General features: G+C 40.3%; 2 protein-coding genes across 5 annotated transcripts in view; both read left to right on the forward strand.

Annotated features, from left to right (window-relative positions):
* Positions 1-13: 13 nt before the first annotated feature.
* cdk1 (cyclin dependent kinase 1) lies at positions 14-9,189 on the forward strand. Of its 3 annotated transcripts, none has more exons than XM_089011855.1 (8): positions 14-99; positions 442-527; positions 924-1,080; positions 1,464-1,587; positions 2,832-3,002; positions 6,678-6,841; positions 7,805-7,946; positions 8,960-9,189. In XM_089011855.1, exons 2-8 carry the CDS (start codon positions 491-493, stop codon positions 9,074-9,076), a joined length of 912 nt encoding a protein of 303 aa, XP_088867981.1. In that variant the 5' UTR covers positions 14-99; positions 442-490; the 3' UTR covers positions 9,077-9,189. The 3 variants fall into 3 exon arrangements, with proteins under 3 accessions (XP_088867981.1, XP_088867983.1, XP_088867982.1); XM_089011857.1 differs by having other exon boundaries at positions 50-99; positions 453-527; XM_089011856.1 differs by lacking the exon at positions 14-99 and adding an exon at positions 137-257.
* A 171-nt stretch (positions 9,190-9,360) lies between these two features.
* The window catches only part of ctu2 (cytosolic thiouridylase subunit 2 homolog (S. pombe)), a 32,315-nt gene continuing 25,003 nt past the window's right edge, over positions 9,361-16,672 (forward strand). The window contains exons 1-3 of one of the 2 annotated variants that reach the window (XM_089012363.1): positions 9,361-9,947; positions 13,168-13,242; positions 16,571-16,649. In XM_089012363.1, the coding sequence (XP_088868489.1) occupies positions 9,895-9,947; positions 13,168-13,242; positions 16,571-16,649 (207 nt within the window). In that variant the 5' untranslated portion in view covers positions 9,361-9,894. The remainder of the gene's footprint in view (positions 9,948-13,167; positions 13,243-16,570; positions 16,650-16,672) is intronic. The other variant, XM_089012364.1, reaches the window with a different exon arrangement.

The following is a 16,672-nucleotide window of genomic DNA, read 5'->3' on the forward strand; positions in this document are numbered from 1 at the left end:
AATGTTACGTCGCAACGCGTCGAATTCGAAACATCCTGCTCCAGCAGAAGTCTGTTAGCGTATTCCACCAGAAAGAGCATATTCAACTACACCAGTCAGGTATTGTTTGTCGATTTTTTTCTCGCAATTTCAGATAGTTATTCTTAAAATATTTTAATTTCGTATACGTTTGTTTTCAAACGAGCGTTGAGGTCTGTAAGGGAAGGTTATGATCATGTTGGTTTTTAACGCGATACCGAAACTACAGAGAGAACAAGGTGTTTTTTTACAATATCGAATGACTAACGAATTTGCGTATTTATTATTCTTCAAACACGTAGATTAATATATTTAAAAGTTAGTTCCATCATATATAATACGTTTTGATGGCATGTTAACATTAATCAGTATTAACAAAATCTGTGTCCTAATCAGGCAAAATTAATACAAAACATGTTGCAGTGTTGTTCCAGATCTGACAGCAGTGTTTTCATCCACCTCACTGACAGCAATGGACGATTATTTGAGAATCGAGAAAATCGGAGAAGGTTGGTCAACATTTTTGATTGTCTTGCCCGTGAGATAAACAACATTTCAGACATGGTAGCTGATTTGTTTTTATTGTATTACTTAAATAGAATACGGTTCAGGCACCCACATCTCAAAACCAACCTATTTAAAATCGCATTCTCTGTAGCTCTTTTTTGTTTCTATTTATAACTGTATTTTATTTATTGTATTGTATTTGTGATTGTATTTTATTTATTATAGTCTCTGACTGTAAAGTGTCCTTGAGAGCTTTGAAAGGCGCTTAAAATGAAATGTATTATTATTATTGTCGTATCGATTTGGTCCGGGGCTCACCATCTAGATCACATCCAGTTGACTCCAACAATACTTTTCATTCTAATCTAGAAATATGTCTAATTACTTTTTTCGTGCAGGTACGTATGGGGTGGTGTACAGAGGCAAACACAAGGCCACTGGTCAAATCGTGGCAATGAAAAAGATCCGCCTTGAGAGTGAGGAGGAAGGGGTTCCCAGCACTGCTGTGAGAGAGGTCTCCTTGCTTCAGGAGCTGAAGCACCCAAATGTTGTAAGGTAAAGTTGCTATGTTCTTCCTTTTCGGCTGACCAGATCATTTGCTTGGCCAATGTATTGATTAAGTGTTTTGCTTGTGTAGGATTGATAGTTGATTATTAGAAATTTGGTGTGTCTGTAGAACAACATGACACTTGCTATATATACACCAAACCAAACGGTCGTACAACGCCACGGTGGCGGGTGGACTGGTTTTTGTCACCCCCTTTCTTTCACTGTACATTAAACACAATCAAGTCATGACCTTGGTGTTACAGTTGGCACACTTTAGTTCTCCAGAATTTTCAAGAAAAAAATAACATGTATATCCAGGAAAACCATTTGTCACTATGCACATATGCACAATCACACAGTGTTATTTAAAGGGTTGTTGAATTTTACAGACTCTTAGATGTCCTGATGCAAGAATCTCGCCTCTATCTTGTCTTCGAGTTCCTGTCCATGGACCTCCATAAATACCTGGACTCCATCCCTTCTGGCCAGTACATGGACCCAATGCTCGTCAAGGTAATACACAATTTTTTTACCCTGATCCTTTCAATTAGTCATTGTTTCCCATAATTTAATGTGGCATGGTGTGTTTCTGACATTAGAAAAAGGAAGGCTGATATGAATTCAGATTTCCAAAATACTGAAGTAATAATAGTAACAATAATAATGACAGTACCGTGTGTGTCTTTGTGTGTATATCTATATACCTAGCTAGCTATCTATCTATTTACTATCTAACTGACTGGCTATCTAGCTAGGTATCTGTTGGCTATCTATTAGATAGCTAGCTTTCTATCTATTTCAGTTACTTCCGGGTTGAGTGAACGCTGGTGCGTGTGGCTACCGCTGCTCACCCACAGAAGAACACATCCTGTGACTGTAAAGTGACCTTGAGAGTTTTGATAGGTGCTTAGAAATGACATGGATTATTATTATTATTATTATTATTATTATTATTATTATTATTATTATTATTATTATTATTATTATTATTATTACAGTAAAGTCTCGTTATATCGATATCGGATATATCGATATTTTTTCGGACTCCCTTGAATATCGATATAACGAGACTTTACTGTATGTCCCATCCCCACCGGAAACTGCACTGCATTACATCCAACATGACGGATGAGTAAAACTCTAAAAGATATTAAAAAGAGGCAGCAAAATCAGCTTGCCATGAAATTAAGTATACAGTATATCAAAAGCTGGCAACCAATTCAGGGTGTACCCCGCCTAGTGCACGAAGACGGCTGGGGTAGGCTCTGCAGCACCCCCCCGCGACCCTGGTGAGGATAAAGCGGTCAGTCAGTAAAATGAATGAATGAATGAATAAACACACCGCATGATGGTTGATTGACTGATACATCTGCAATTGACTACTTTCCCATGGCACACTTTGTGGTTTTTCATGACAAAGTGGTTAGGAATCAGTGAAATATGCTGTCTAAAATATTGCAGACCAGTTTTTTTCCCATATTTTTTCTTCTCTCTGAATTTCATTGCGTGATGCTACAGAATGATCTGGAGTTCCACATTACTGCAAACTGCAACCACGAAAAAACACATTGCATAAAATATTCCCCCTATTTTCTAAGGGTAAAAAAACTTGATTTGAAGCGGATTATATTTTTTAGAACCAGTTCTACTTTTTGTACGGTTTCTTTGTTTTGGATAAATGTTGACCAAAAGTATGCTTGTTCTGTATTTCTCTGTGATAGCATTTTAAGAATACCCACTTCTCATTTCCTCTTTAGAGCTACCTCTACCAGATCTTAGAGGGCATAAATTTCTGTCATTGTCGCCGAGTCCTCCACCGGGACCTGAAGCCCCAGAACCTTTTGATTGACAACAAAGGAGTTATCAAACTGGCTGACTTTGGACTGGCTCGAGCATTTGGTGTTCCTGTCAGGGTCTATACTCATGAGGTGAGAGACCATTTCAGTTTACGCTGCCCTGAGACTATTTTTTCAAAGCCAGCAGCGCATTGATTGTAACAAGAAAACAAAATGGAACAGGACAATCACAAACTACAAATGGTGACTAGGGATGTGCCAATATTAGATTTTAAAAAAATGGTTTCATATAACAGCATTAAAACTGCAAAAATAAATTCTCTCTTTGAAATATTTCGAAAAATATATTATTAAAAATCCACAGATGTTTTCTTTTGAGTGTCTAACCCAGGGGCTGGGAACCTTTTTGACTAGGAGAGCCAAAAAAGTCAAATATTTAGAAAGGTTTTTCAGTGAGTGCCACGCACGCAAACACGCATGCACGTGATTTCAACAAAATGTGACGTCGGTTGTCCTTTAAATAATATATTCTTATTTAAAGGACAACCGACGTCACTTTTTTGTTTTTTAACTGACATCAGAAAAACGTTTTATAGCATCTAAAATACCCAAAAGACGCAGTATGATATTTTTATTCAAATGCAAAACACCAATAAAAATGACTTAAAGTGTCCAAAATCTGCAAAAAATGGAGCTGCGAATTGGGCATTTTCAGAAAGCCCTGCCCCCGGTTCGTGACGTCACGGCAAGACGTCTTGCATTGCTGGAGAATCAAAACAATGGCTTCAGATTCGGAGAATATCCTTTCTTGTTACACATCCAGCTATGAATATGATTCAAATAGTTCTGAAGAGGAAAGCATACATGTTTGCTATTGATTAAAGAATTTATTTCATGCCACTTTGAGGCAACATTGGGGGAAATGTCTCACCCAAAAAACGAGGCACAAACTGGCGACCTCCTGTGGCCACCTCCCTTTCCACAGGCTGATAAATTCCTTATATGGAACTTGGACGCCCTCTTCTGGCGGCTTTTGGGTGCAACACGGTTTTCAGACCAAACAAATACAGCAAAATACATTGACGTGATGGAAGGACTGCTACAATGTGTCTTTTTTTTCGGTCAGGGGCGAGTCTTAAAACGTAAAATATAGCTATATGCAGTGGAATCTTATTAAAATTGCTCAGTAGAAGTCATTTGAAGCCATTTCACAAATTATGGACACAACTTGTCCAGAGACGTCGGTTGTCCTTTAAAATACCTGTCACCATTAAGATGAACCGTTCCTCATGATTGGTAAAAAAAAAAAAATCAAGCCAAACGATCGGAATGCAAGTCAACTTGCCAGGTCCATAGGCGAAGTTACTGCTAGCTAGCCTGCACACTGTTCATTAGCTTGTAGGCCTGCTTTCTGCTGTCTCTCACAGAAGTATATTGATGCCAACGTTAGCATGGGGCTTGTCAAAGTGCCACTGATATTCAACTGTTTCATTCATGGTATTGTTTCATTGCAAATTAGAAACTCGGCAGAACATTTCCTCTCCACAAAGGCGAATCCTTCGGTCTATTAAACCTGGAGTGTACGATACTCGCAGTGACGTGCAGTCAGGGGAGGCAGGTGAGGCTGTGCCTCAATAAATTAAACGGTTATACAGTAAAGTCTCGTTATATCGATATTCAAGGGAGTCCGAAAAAATATCGATATAACCGGGACTATCGATATATCCGACCCTGTTTGCATGTAATTTTCTCCGTGCGTGCATAGAAATAGTATCGATATAACCGGGACTATCGATATATCCGATATCGATATAACGAGACTTTACTGTATTTATTTAGTGATTTGTATTTTAACGTTCTTTTCCATTTAACATCACCATTTTTTTTTTTTTTTTTCAAAATCGCTGAATTTTCTCATTTACCGTTCAAATACTAAGTGGAGACGAGCGGTGAGGCACCAGCCGGCTGAGCCTCTCCATGGATTGTGCGATCACTATGCTAACTGTGCTGGCTTGCTCTGCAGTGAGACCACATTGCTGCCCCTCTGCAAATCGCTATTAAAGTGTTCAAAAGCTTTTAGTATATGAACTAAATTTCTACAGTTTAGCTGGTGTACATAATGTACAGTCACTGTACATTATAAACGCTGTACTACAGTGTTTACACACAGTTCTCCTGCCTCTTGACAGGGGTCGCTGGTGATTATAGATTCTTCATGCGACTCCTCGGCTTCAGAATAATAGAATTAGTGAAAGCAAGCTACAGTAAACAGTAAGCAAGTTAAGTGCAACCATCCAGTCATTTTTTCGTGTTTCGTGCCTTATTTTCAGAATGGTTGATTACATATCTAAATTGAAAGAATTTTCTAAACTGGATTTTCAATCGAAGCAGGATATAATAATTAAAGGAAGACCAATACCGGGATGTATAGCTCACAAACGGTGAGGGATGAATGTAAATCTCGTGTACAGCTTCTCAGCTTTTTGGCCAAGAAGGATCTCATTGAAACAATTCCTGAAGCGACAAAGTTGCTCCAGCTCGTGCTCACTTTTCCACCTACTACTGCATCAGTAGAGCGGTCATTCTTAGCACAAAAGACTGAAAACATACATTCAGAACAGGACTGATCAAGGACGACTTTCTTCACTGGCAGTGATCTCCATTGAGACAGAGAGACTTGGACTTCATTTGTAAGTAAAGGTAACACGATAATAACGTTTTTTAATTCTTTTTTTCTATGCTAGTTTGTATACAGTATATAAAGAATGCTGACATGACATTTTAAACAAAACACGTTAACTGTTGCCAATCAAATAGTGAATAAGCTACTCTGTGGAGTTCATATGTTTGTAAATCTGACTGTGATGACGTCAGTGCCTCACCAGCCATGAACCTCACCGCACGTCTGGATACTCGTCATTTTTTTAAAAACTTGTCAGGCTTATTTAAAAGTGGTGTTTACCTGTTTTGACATCAACGCCCACCTAGGTCAGTATCATCCAATCAAAATTGCACTTTTCGCCAACTGCCGCCCAAACAGGAAATGAACAGCGAAAAAGCAAGAATATGTATTTAGTTTTATCGGCGAGCCAGAGGCAATCATCAAAACAGCCCTATATGGCTCGCGAGCCCTAGGTTCCCGACCCCTGGTGTAACCCCTACGATCTGGTGTCCATGCGTGGACATCACACTTTTGGTTGTCAAGACTACAATGTTAAATTTTGGACTACAACGATGATTCTCTTATGTGGACATTATTTTCTCATAAACTCTATTGTGTAAAAAGATAATGCTTTGTTTTTAACATTTAACAGGTCCAAATTAGCCCAAAAACACAAAATAAGGAGAAAATGGTTGCCTTTGGGTCCTAGGAGTGCTACAAATCATAAAAGAAAGAGACACCCCCTTCCCTTTCTTTTATGAGCCACACACGTACCCTTAATAGCTTCCTTGTTCGTAATGATTTTTTTCATTCATTGAAGGTGCGCCTTATACAGTATATAAGAAATAGGTGGCTCTCTAGCTAGCTATCTAGCTGGCTACCTAGCTAGCTATCAATTCGCTATCTGTTAGCTGTCTAACTAACTAGCTAGCTATCTATTAGTTATCTATTAACTAGCTAGCTAACTGTCTATCTATTTGAGTTATTCCGGGTTGAGTGAACGCTGTCGCATGTGGCTGCTGCTGCTCACCCACAGAAAAACTGATCCTGTGACTGTAATGTGACCTTGAGAGTTTTGAAAGGCGCTTAGAAATGAAATGTATTATTATGACCTCTGAGATAAATACAACTTGATATCTTTCCAGGTTGTAACGCTTTGGTATCGGGCTCCTGAGGTTCTCCTGGGCTCCCCCCGATATTCAACTCCTGTTGACGTTTGGAGCGCTGCGACCATCTTTGCTGAGCTTGCAACAAAGAAGCCACTATTCCAAGGAGACTCTGAAATTGACCAGCTGTTCAGAATCTTCAGGTAGTGTGTTGTTTTTTCTTGAAATGCAAAGCTGCAATATGTGCAGCTACTGCAAAAAATGTCAAATTCGCTTACAGAGAAATGTACAGGGATGAGAATTTTCCGCCGATCGGTTGCTTTCTGGCTTTTTTCAGACCAAAATGACCATTCTCGAGAAAAGCGCAAATCCGTTGAGAAAATTTCAGGGGGTGTGGGGGATATGTGCAGTGTTCCAATCACCCGCCTTCCGCTAAAACTAAATACATATTTTCGCCTTTTCGCTGTTCATTTCCTGTTTTGGCTGCAGTTGGCAGAAAGCGCAATTTTGATAGGATGATACTGACCTATGACCATTGATGTCGAAACAGGTAAACGCCCCCTATTAAATAAGCCTGATGAGTCAAAAAAAATTACGCGTATCGTACACTCCAGGTTTAATAGACCGAAGGATTCGCCTTTGTGGAGAGAAAAAGTTCTGATGTGATTCTAATTTGCAGTAAAACAATACCATGAATGCAACAGTTGAATATCAGTGGAACGGAAAACTGTTCATCTTAATGGTGTGTGTTATCACAAAGGTATTTTAAATAATATAGTGTATTCTGACATTTTTTTGAAATCACGTGCGTGCGTGTTTGCGTGCAAAAAACATCCTGGTCAGAAAAAAAAATCGGATTTACATGTTTGCCTCCAGTGTAAACATAGCCAAAGTAATCAGCAAGTGAATTTGATTATTAAATTACCTAATCACTACTTGCTGCCCTAGCTATCTATCATCTAGCTAGTTAGCTTTCTATATATTTGAATTACTTCCGGGTTGAGTGAACACTGGCGCGATAAATGAAATGTATTATTATTATTATTATTACGTTGCATTTTATAAAAATAATTGACTACTTTTGAAGTATGGTTGGTTGTTAACTAAATTTTTCAAATTTACTTTTGATATCCTTTGTCTATCTGTTTTTTTTCCTTTTCTTTCAGGACATTGGGAACTCCAGATAATGTTGTTTGGCCTGATGTGGAAAGCCTACCTGACTACAAAAGCACTTTTCCAAAATGGAAGCCTGGCAACCTTGCCTCAACGGTGAAAAATTTGGACAAGAATGGTCTGGACCTATTGAAAGTAAGGTTATTCATTCATACACGGTATGAGGAGATCTACCAAAACTCATTATACTTGACTCAATAATTTGGCTTGAATGCTTTGGAACATAGAACCAGGGATGAGAATTTTCCGCCGATCTGCGGATTTCCGACTTTTTCAGACCAAAATGACCAGATAAAACTAAATATGTATTCTCGCTTTTTCGGCTTGTGTTGGCGGAAAGCGCAATTTTGATTGGATGATACTGTCGCCGGTTGGCGGAAAGCGCCATTTTGATTGGATGATCTTGATTTAGGTGCTATTGATGTTGAAACAGGTAAACGCCCCCTTTTGAAAAAGTTTTGTAAAAGAAGTGAATTTGAATGGACCGAATGATTCGTATTTGTGGAGAGAACAGGTTCTAATTTTATAGATTCTAATTTGCAATGAAACAATACCATCGATGAAATAGTCAAATGTCAGTGGCACTATGAAAAGCCCCATGCTAACGTTAGCATCAATATACATGTACTACTGTGAGAGGCAGCAGAAAGCAAGAGTGCAAGCTAATGTGCAGTGTACAGGCTAGCTAGCAGTAACTTTGCATATGTACCCGGCAAGTTTACTTTTATTCCGATAGTTGGGCGAGAAAAGATTTGTTTAAAATTGTTCATATATTAGAAATATAGATGTTAGTCAAATGTTTTCTATTTGTAATTTAGAAATATGCTCCAATTAACGTATTTTGGTTTATTTCAATCAGTTTTGTATTTTTCGGCAATGTAGTTAAATCGGGCCCATCAACTGGCCCAGTTGGTCCCAGATGTTGGCATGCTAAACACTCGATAACAGGCCACCTTGCTTTGTCATAATTTCCCTTAAAGTCCATTTACGTGCAGTCAGCTAATCAAGGTAGACTGCATTGTGTGATAAATATTTTGAAGCATTGGTAAAGTAGTTAATCCTTTCACAAAGCAACAAAGTCAATGTGGCTTTCAGTCCCGAGGTGCGTGCATGCCCCAACGACTACCATTTTCTCTTCTGATTTGCAGAAAATGTTGGCCTACAATCCTCCCAAACGGATCTCCTCCCGTGAGGCCTTGACTCATTGTTATTTTGATGATTTGGACAAGTCAAGCCTACCCTCAGCGAACATCAACAAAATCTAATAGTTTAGAACCACAATTAATATTTAATCTGTAAATACTTTTGTGTAACAGCGCTGAACCTTTTACAAGTGTGTCATTATTCTTTTCAATAAAGCAATACATCCTGTCGTCTCACAGAGCCTTTTACTCCAATGTTCTGATTTCTGTTGTTTATGGATAGCGTCTGGCGCTTGTGTTGTGCATGTTTGGGGGCTGGGCTTGTCGGGAAAGTGTGACGTCACGGAGAGAAGGAAGGACCAGACAAGGATTTCGATTGATAGATTTCGAATGAGTAGAATGACTGCGCGTGAGTTGTGACGGAACAACGCACATGTATGTTTGTGACAACTGCTACGCTTTTGTTATTAAAAGACCGACCCGCTATACCAGCGACTGTACATTATTTGTCACATACATACAGGAGCTGTTCCGCCTCTACTCACGCGCAGTCACCGACAAGCTCAGCCCCCAAACGTGCACAACGCAAACACCGGACGTTACAATACGTTCAATAATTTCATTTAGGGCTGAACAATATATTTTAGGATTTTGTGTTGAAAGAAGCTGCATAAAAATATGTATGTCTACAGTACTGTATATGCATTTTGCTTTCTTGTTAAATTCCACTTTCCCGCCCCCAAAAATACAAAACTCAACCCATATTTCTAATCGCTAGTTGGCGGTAATGCACCTAAAGGTTATTTGCCAGACAACATTTAACACCAGTGCAAGTGGGAGCAGAAGAAGACAGACGGAACTGAGTTGAAATTCTCATCTGCGACGCGGTCGTAGGATCCCACGCTGCAAAAAGCGTTCGTAAACGCTTTGTTTTCGGTCCAATGTGTCAGGTCCTTGAGGCTTATGATGACTTGCCGCAGGAGGAAGTTCCAAGGTAATCCTTTTTATGTTACACTATTATGAACTCCTTGTCTTCAGCACACACAGGCGGTGTTTTAATATAAGTGGGTCTTGTTTATGCGTCTGAATGAAGTGATCGATTAGTTTTATTGGTCGATATCAACTATTGAATCACAAGGAATGTCTCGTTAAAACGCTGGTTTCAAAAGTCACGTACCAGGGCCAGATCTAGCTACTGTAATGCCCTTCGGCGTGATAAAGGATGCGCACAGTCGCTGGCACAGCTAGTGAGGTTTTTACCGGAGTTGTTGGTGGCACAACTCACGTTCATGCTTTCCACTCAGGCTCTCCCGCGGGCTACTAGTTGTCGGGTCCTCCCTTCTCTCCGTGACGTCATGCCTCCTCGACTCGTCCAGCCCCCAAAAATGCAAATCACAAGTACCGGACGTTACATACAATACATATTGATTTATATAGCGCTTTAACATCAGCTGAAGCTATAACAAAGCACTTAGCATGGACAACTATTATACAAGAAATAAAGTAGTCACAAAGATGGAAAGCACCTGGGAAGTCAAGATGAATGGATACCAGAACCATAAATTAGTCTAGTCGCTGCTAACTTGAAGCATAAAAAAGCCGCTTTGATTTTGAAGCATAAAAAAGCAGGTTTGCGCTGCTCAGTAATCTATTTGTTGTTGACGTGGAAAGCTCACCTACAGAGCTCCAAATGCAGTTGATAGACATCCAATGCAATGGAGCACTGGATGTCTACAATGCTTACAATGGGTGCTGCAGAGTTTGCCCCATTCTTCTCCAACACAATGACCCAGCTGCACATCCAGGCTGTTCAGACATCGATGTTTGTCAGCACATACCTGTGTGAAGAACTCTTTTCTTTGATTAAGATGAAGAAAACATCACACAGAAGTCATCTTCCTGCACCTATACTCAGTTTTAATAATAACAATAATAATAATAATAATAAATCATAATACATTACATTTTAAGTGCATTTCAAAGCTCTCAAGGACATTTTACAGACAGAAAAGCATAGGTACTAAAATAAATAAACTACAATCACCAATAGAATGCAATAAATAAAATACAATTATAAATAGAAACAAGAGAGAACACAGAAAATGTAATTTTAAAAAGGTGGGTTTTGAGATGGGACTTGAAGGTGGGAAGAAAATTGATGTTACGAATGTTGGGAGGAAGTGAGTTCCAGAGTTTGGGGGCAGAGCAGTTGAAGGCTCTGTCACCCATCGTGCTGAGATGGGCAGGGGGGCACACAGGCGGAGGGAGGAAGAGGATCTGAGGGAATAGAAATTTGAAGAAGGTCAGATAGGTATGGGGGGGCAAGGTTATGGATATCTTTAAATGTATCAAAAACAATTTTAAAGTTGATTCTATATTTGACCGGGAGCCAGTGGAGCTCTTGGAGGATGGGGGTGATATGGTGAAAGGGTTAGGTTCTGATGATGATCTGGGCTTAAGAATTCTGGACGAGTTGAAGTTTGTGGAGAAGTTCCTGAGGGACACCAAAGAGAAGTGAATTGCAATAATCAATCCGGGAGGTGACAAGACTATGAACGAGGATAGCAGTGGTGTGAGGGGTGAGAGACGAGCGAAGACGATTGATATTGCGTAGTTGGACGTACGCAGATCGGGCTAAGTTATTTATATGGGAGTGGAAAGATAGTGTGCTGTCAAGAATGACACCTAGGTGTGTGTGTGTGTGTGTGTGTGTGTGTGTGTGTGTGTGTGTGTGTGTGTGTGTGTGTGTGTGTGTGTGTGTGTGTGTGTGTGTGTGTGTGTGTGTGTGGTGGGGGTTTTGGGGATTTCCTCAGCTCGGAGCCTCTCAAATATTGAGAACCTTTCTCAAAAAGATGGCGCACCACCAAGTATCTCTGCTTGCAGTGATTTTTTTTTTAATGTATCCGTCCGTCCATTTGACTTTAACACCCTTGCTCTAATTGACGTCAGATAGTTCGATGGAGCAGAGCTGACTTACAGCTTACTAGAAGATAGAAAGGTAATTTATCTGAAAACAATTCAAACCTTTACATAGAACAGAGCAAAAAATAAGGTGGAGAATTGCATTCACTTGTTAAAAAAAATAGACACCCTATCACTTGATGTCTGGATCACCTGATAATCGATATTCATCTGCGCTTCCTCCCGATCGGGCGATCCGATCACTAGCGCGCGGTCTGGCTTCAGCGGGACACTATGCGAGTTCAAGTGGTGACAGCGCTGCCAGGAATGCAGCGGCGCTGCCTTATCGCCTTCAAACATCAATAACCTACATATTGGCCAACTTGGTCTACCTAAAAAGTGGGCTTACTACAACATCTCAATTACTCTCTGATCTCATCAGTACGGCACTAGTTTATTGTTCGGAACTATCTTTGCGATGCTATTTTGTGTGTTCATAGCCATCTAATTTTTGCACACTTGCCCTGCCTCGAAAGTGGGGTTACTACTAGCCTCTCAATTACTGTACTTTATGATCTCATCGGTACGGCACTAGTTAATTGTTCAGAACTATTTTGCGATGCTAATTTGTTTTTGCATAGTCATCATTTTTTTGCCAATTTTGAGGTGTTGCATGTCCGGCTTAGAAAGTGGGGTTACTACTAGCCTCTCAATTACTTTCTGATCTCATCAGTGCGGCACTAGTTAATTGTTCGGAACTATTGAAAAATGTTGGTATTATCCTGTGCCTGTAAAGTGGCCTTGAGAGTTTTGAAAGGCGCTTCGAAATGACATGTATTATTATAATCTGATAATCATGTGTATCGTGTGCACATTCCACCATGATGTTCCTGATCCACTGGTGAAGAAGAGGCTTTGATCCTCTCTTCTTTCATCTGGAACTGCTTCATGCACCAAAGTGGGTGCAGAAAGTGCTGAAGATTGAATGACTGCCTGTGAAAGGTGCAGTGCTGATGCAATCATTAGCAAGAAAAGAGCCTTAGAAGAGATGGAGAAACATTTGGCTCGGGGATCAGTGGCAAATTTTAATTACACAAAACTCCTCCCAACAAACCCCTGACATTCTGATACAGTTTGTTTCCTTCTGAACACACTTTGGCGCGGCACATCCAAACTTTGCAGTTCTTGTATTGGTTACATAATTATATGTTAATGAAATATGCACGAATGCGAATGTTTTGCTTCACGCCTTATAGTGAGGAAAATACATTCATTCTTACTCTGTTTTTCCTGATTCCTGCTTGATTTTGCAGTGTGTCAAAGAAATGTGTCAAGTGCAAGGAGTCGACTGCCATGGTGGCCATCAGGGCAGGGGACCAATACTGCAGGTAAGATACACATCGGTGTGACTTACTGATCCATAGCCAATGATTTGAAAACCAGGGTTTGACATTCAGTCTTTATGGATGTTGAGCCAAATTGTAGTGGCCCTGTCAGGTGACCCATATGTTGATGAGCTCTGTATAAGCAGGCATTTTTAAAAATAATTTCATGTTAATAGATGCTTCTTCAGCGAACTAAAGTCTTACTGGTAGTCTCGGCCCTATATATATCTCTACTGTCCAGACGTGGCGGTGCCAGACTCTGCTATGATAGGTCCCTGCTCTCAGGTTGGGGGGAGCAGAGGACTACTCCCTGCGCCTCCACTGATTGCTTCTATTGTCCTGACTGACGACTGGCCTGATTGCCCTATCTGCCTTGGTATCACCTCATCAGCATAACTAATCCTATCTTGCCTAAGCGCTCTCTTGTACGAACAATCCAAATTGAACTTCACACCACCATATCGGTTTAATGAAGTTGTTTTATGAACATAGCTTCTTTTACTCCCCTTTCAAACCATCTATGTTCTTTTGCTAAGATTTTAACCTCATTGTCGTCAAATGAGTGGTTGCTAGCTTTAGGTGCATATGTACTGCCGATTGAGGCCCACCAGTATTATCCCTGCGATGTTGATAGTCTTTTTTTGAGAATTTGTATTGCTCTTTACAATTTTCATTTTTACAATGTATTGAATAAACTACATTACTTAGTTTATCATTTGGCAGCCTATCATTTGGATGCCCACATTTTCGCCTTAAAGGACAACCGACGTCTCCGGACAAGTTGTGTCCATAATTTGTAAAATGGCTTCAAATGACTTCTACTGAGCGTATTTTACAAAGATTCCACCACATATAGCTATATTTTACGTTTTAAGACTCGCGCTGAATATTCAGGAAGTCTTGTTTTTGAGTTGGTGACGAGTCCTCACGTTACGTCATGAAAGGACCCCCCCTGACCGACAAAAAGACACATTGTAGCAGTCCTTCATCACGTCAATGTATTTTGCTGTACTGTTTGTCTGAAAACCTTGATGTTGCACCCAAAAGCCGCCAGAAGAGGGCGTCCAAGCCCCATGGAAGGAATTTATCAGCCTGTGGAAACGAAATTCCCCCCCGCCCGCCCACCCGTTTGCCTCAAAATGACACGGAAAAAAATATTTAATCGATTGCAAAGTTGTATGCTTTCCTCTTCAGAACTATTTGAATCATATTCATAACTGGATGTGTAACAAGAAAGCATATTCTCCGAATCTGAAGCCATTGTTTTGATTTTTCAGCAATGCGTGACGTCACGAAGTGGGGGCGGACTTTCTGAAAATGCCCAATTCGCAGCTCAATTTTTTGCAGATTTTGGACACTTAAACTCATTTTTATTGGTGTTTTGCATTTGAATAAAAATATCATACTGCGTGTTTTGGGTATTTTAGATGCTATAAAACGTTTTTCTGATGTCAGTTAAGAAACAAAAAAGTGACATCGGTTGTCCTTTAAAGTGTTTATCGGTTTGAAATAAGTAGGAATTTTGTGTTGCCAAAGGACTCTGTAGTTTTTCAGAAACTCCTGCAATGTAAGGTACTACCAGTAAGACTTTAGTTTGCTGAAGAAGCATCTTGGATAGGAGGCGAAACGTCCGACACGTCAAAAAAGTACAGATGACAGCTGAAGAAACCTTTTCATCGATGGACCACTCCTGTGCAACTGAGAGCTTACACAGACGTTTCATGTTAATACTTTATTCTGTACAGTTTATGGCTATGAGGGTGTACCCTTCTCCCAAAAATCAAGGCATTGCAATTCTCACAATTAATATGAATGTTTCAATGAAGAAAATAATGAAAATATTTCCTTCCCACTGGGATAACAAAAATGCACAACAGCCATTAAATAAAAAAAGCATCTCTTCCCAAAATACTTAGAGGCATGTGAAGACATTTGGAAGGAACACCATAGAGGCAACCAAATAAAAAATATTGCATACCTACATTTGTGCACAGTGTCCTAAAAGTTCACGGATTAATAAATCACTCTTGATCACTCAATTGTTGTGGACAACTGTACATCATAGTATGTACTTTACATCAGTGCCATTGTTGTTCGATTCCACGGTCCCGCTGCTGCTTGCCTGAATCTGCTACAGGTAGCAGTGATTTGGCTAGCCAAAGGTATTGCCATCAGGTTGTGCCCAATTTACTGTGGCTTGAATCCCTGCGATTGGCTGGCACCCAATTCAGGGTCTCCCCTGCCTCGTGTCTCCGAAGACAGCTGGGATAGGCTGCGGCACCCCCGCGACCTTAATGAGGAATAAGCGGTACGGAAAATGGATGGATGAATGTGTAGTTTCCCTCAACATCATCATCTATTCTATAATGTCTGACACCTACATATATACACACATGCGGCACCACCGCATCCAACCCACCACCTCGCACCGAAGCAGAACGAACTGTCTTAAAGAGGCGGCCGTAGGCCTGACGCGGCATTCTCGTCGCGGCGTTCTCGTCGCGGCTGATAGAGTGCTTATGCACATTAGTATATATATTACGTTATTTCATGCTTAGAGTAGTAAACATATTATGTTATTCCATGTTTAGCTTAGTACATATTATGTTATTGCATGTTTAGTTTAGTCTACATGGATTTATGAAGCTTATTAGTTGAATAGTTGTGAAAGCAGAATGTAAACTTTCAGTCTAAATGTTCTCCCAAAAAACTTGTCCGTAGCTGATTGGACAACAGATCGCTGCTATGTGACTTCCAATACTTGTCCGTAGCTGATTTCAAAGCTAGGTTGAGCGGGCGGGCTTTGTTTTCTTGGCTTCCCGTCCCGACGAGAGATATTCTCCTTTTGTTTCACTAGAATAAAGTAGCTTTTTGTTCACCATCTATCGTCCTCGCTGATATTTCATCACAGAACTTCGTTGAACACCGAACCAGATGAGAAACAAGAATTAGAACCGAACAGCGGCGTTCCCCCGCACCTGAGCGCCGACGCCCGACCCGCCTCAGTTCTAGTCCTGGCCATCACACGGTCAATTACTGTGCAAGAGTGAGATGCTGGCTGCCTGGCCAAAATTATCATACGTGTTGCCGGGCTGCTAACGCATTGCAGTGCCAGGCGTAGAATTAAAATTTTAAAAATAGGGTCTGGCGGTCGTGGTCGTAAGTACGGGTGGTCGTAAGTCGCGCCGGTCGTATGTCAGATGTTACCTGTATTGTGTTTGTTGTACCAAAAAGATCTGACTAAGTTTTTATGTTGCACACACCAATCTGCTGTTGCAATTTTTTTTTGGTGTGTGATTATGTTTTTTGTTTTTTCCTTTTTGTTTACTAGAGACTGTTTCAAACAGTACTTCCTTCACAAATTCAGGGCTACACTGGGCAAAAACAGAGTGATTTTCCCAGGAGAAAAGGTATGGTATTTTGTTTTCTCTGG

Source organism: Hippocampus bargibanti, linkage group LG13, assembly GCF_051943395.1.
Source record: "Hippocampus bargibanti isolate YZ-2025 linkage group LG13, ASM5194339v1, whole genome shotgun sequence".
Taxonomy (NCBI): domain Eukaryota; kingdom Metazoa; phylum Chordata; class Actinopteri; order Syngnathiformes; family Syngnathidae; genus Hippocampus; species Hippocampus bargibanti.

What these genes read in the sequence shown, in the direction of transcription:
- cdk1 (XM_089011855.1), top strand. Translation starts at nt 491, where the DNA reads ATGGACGATTATTTGAGAATCGAGAAAATCGGAGAAG. An exon ending in AATCGAGAAAATCGGAGAAG is followed by an intron (nt 528 to 923) that starts GTTGGTCAACAT and finishes TTTTTCGTGCAG; the next exon opens with GTACGTATGGGGTGGTGTAC. An exon ending in ATGGTCTGGACCTATTGAAA is followed by an intron (nt 7,947 to 8,959) that starts GTAAGGTTATTC and finishes TCTGATTTGCAG; the next exon opens with AAAATGTTGGCCTACAATCC.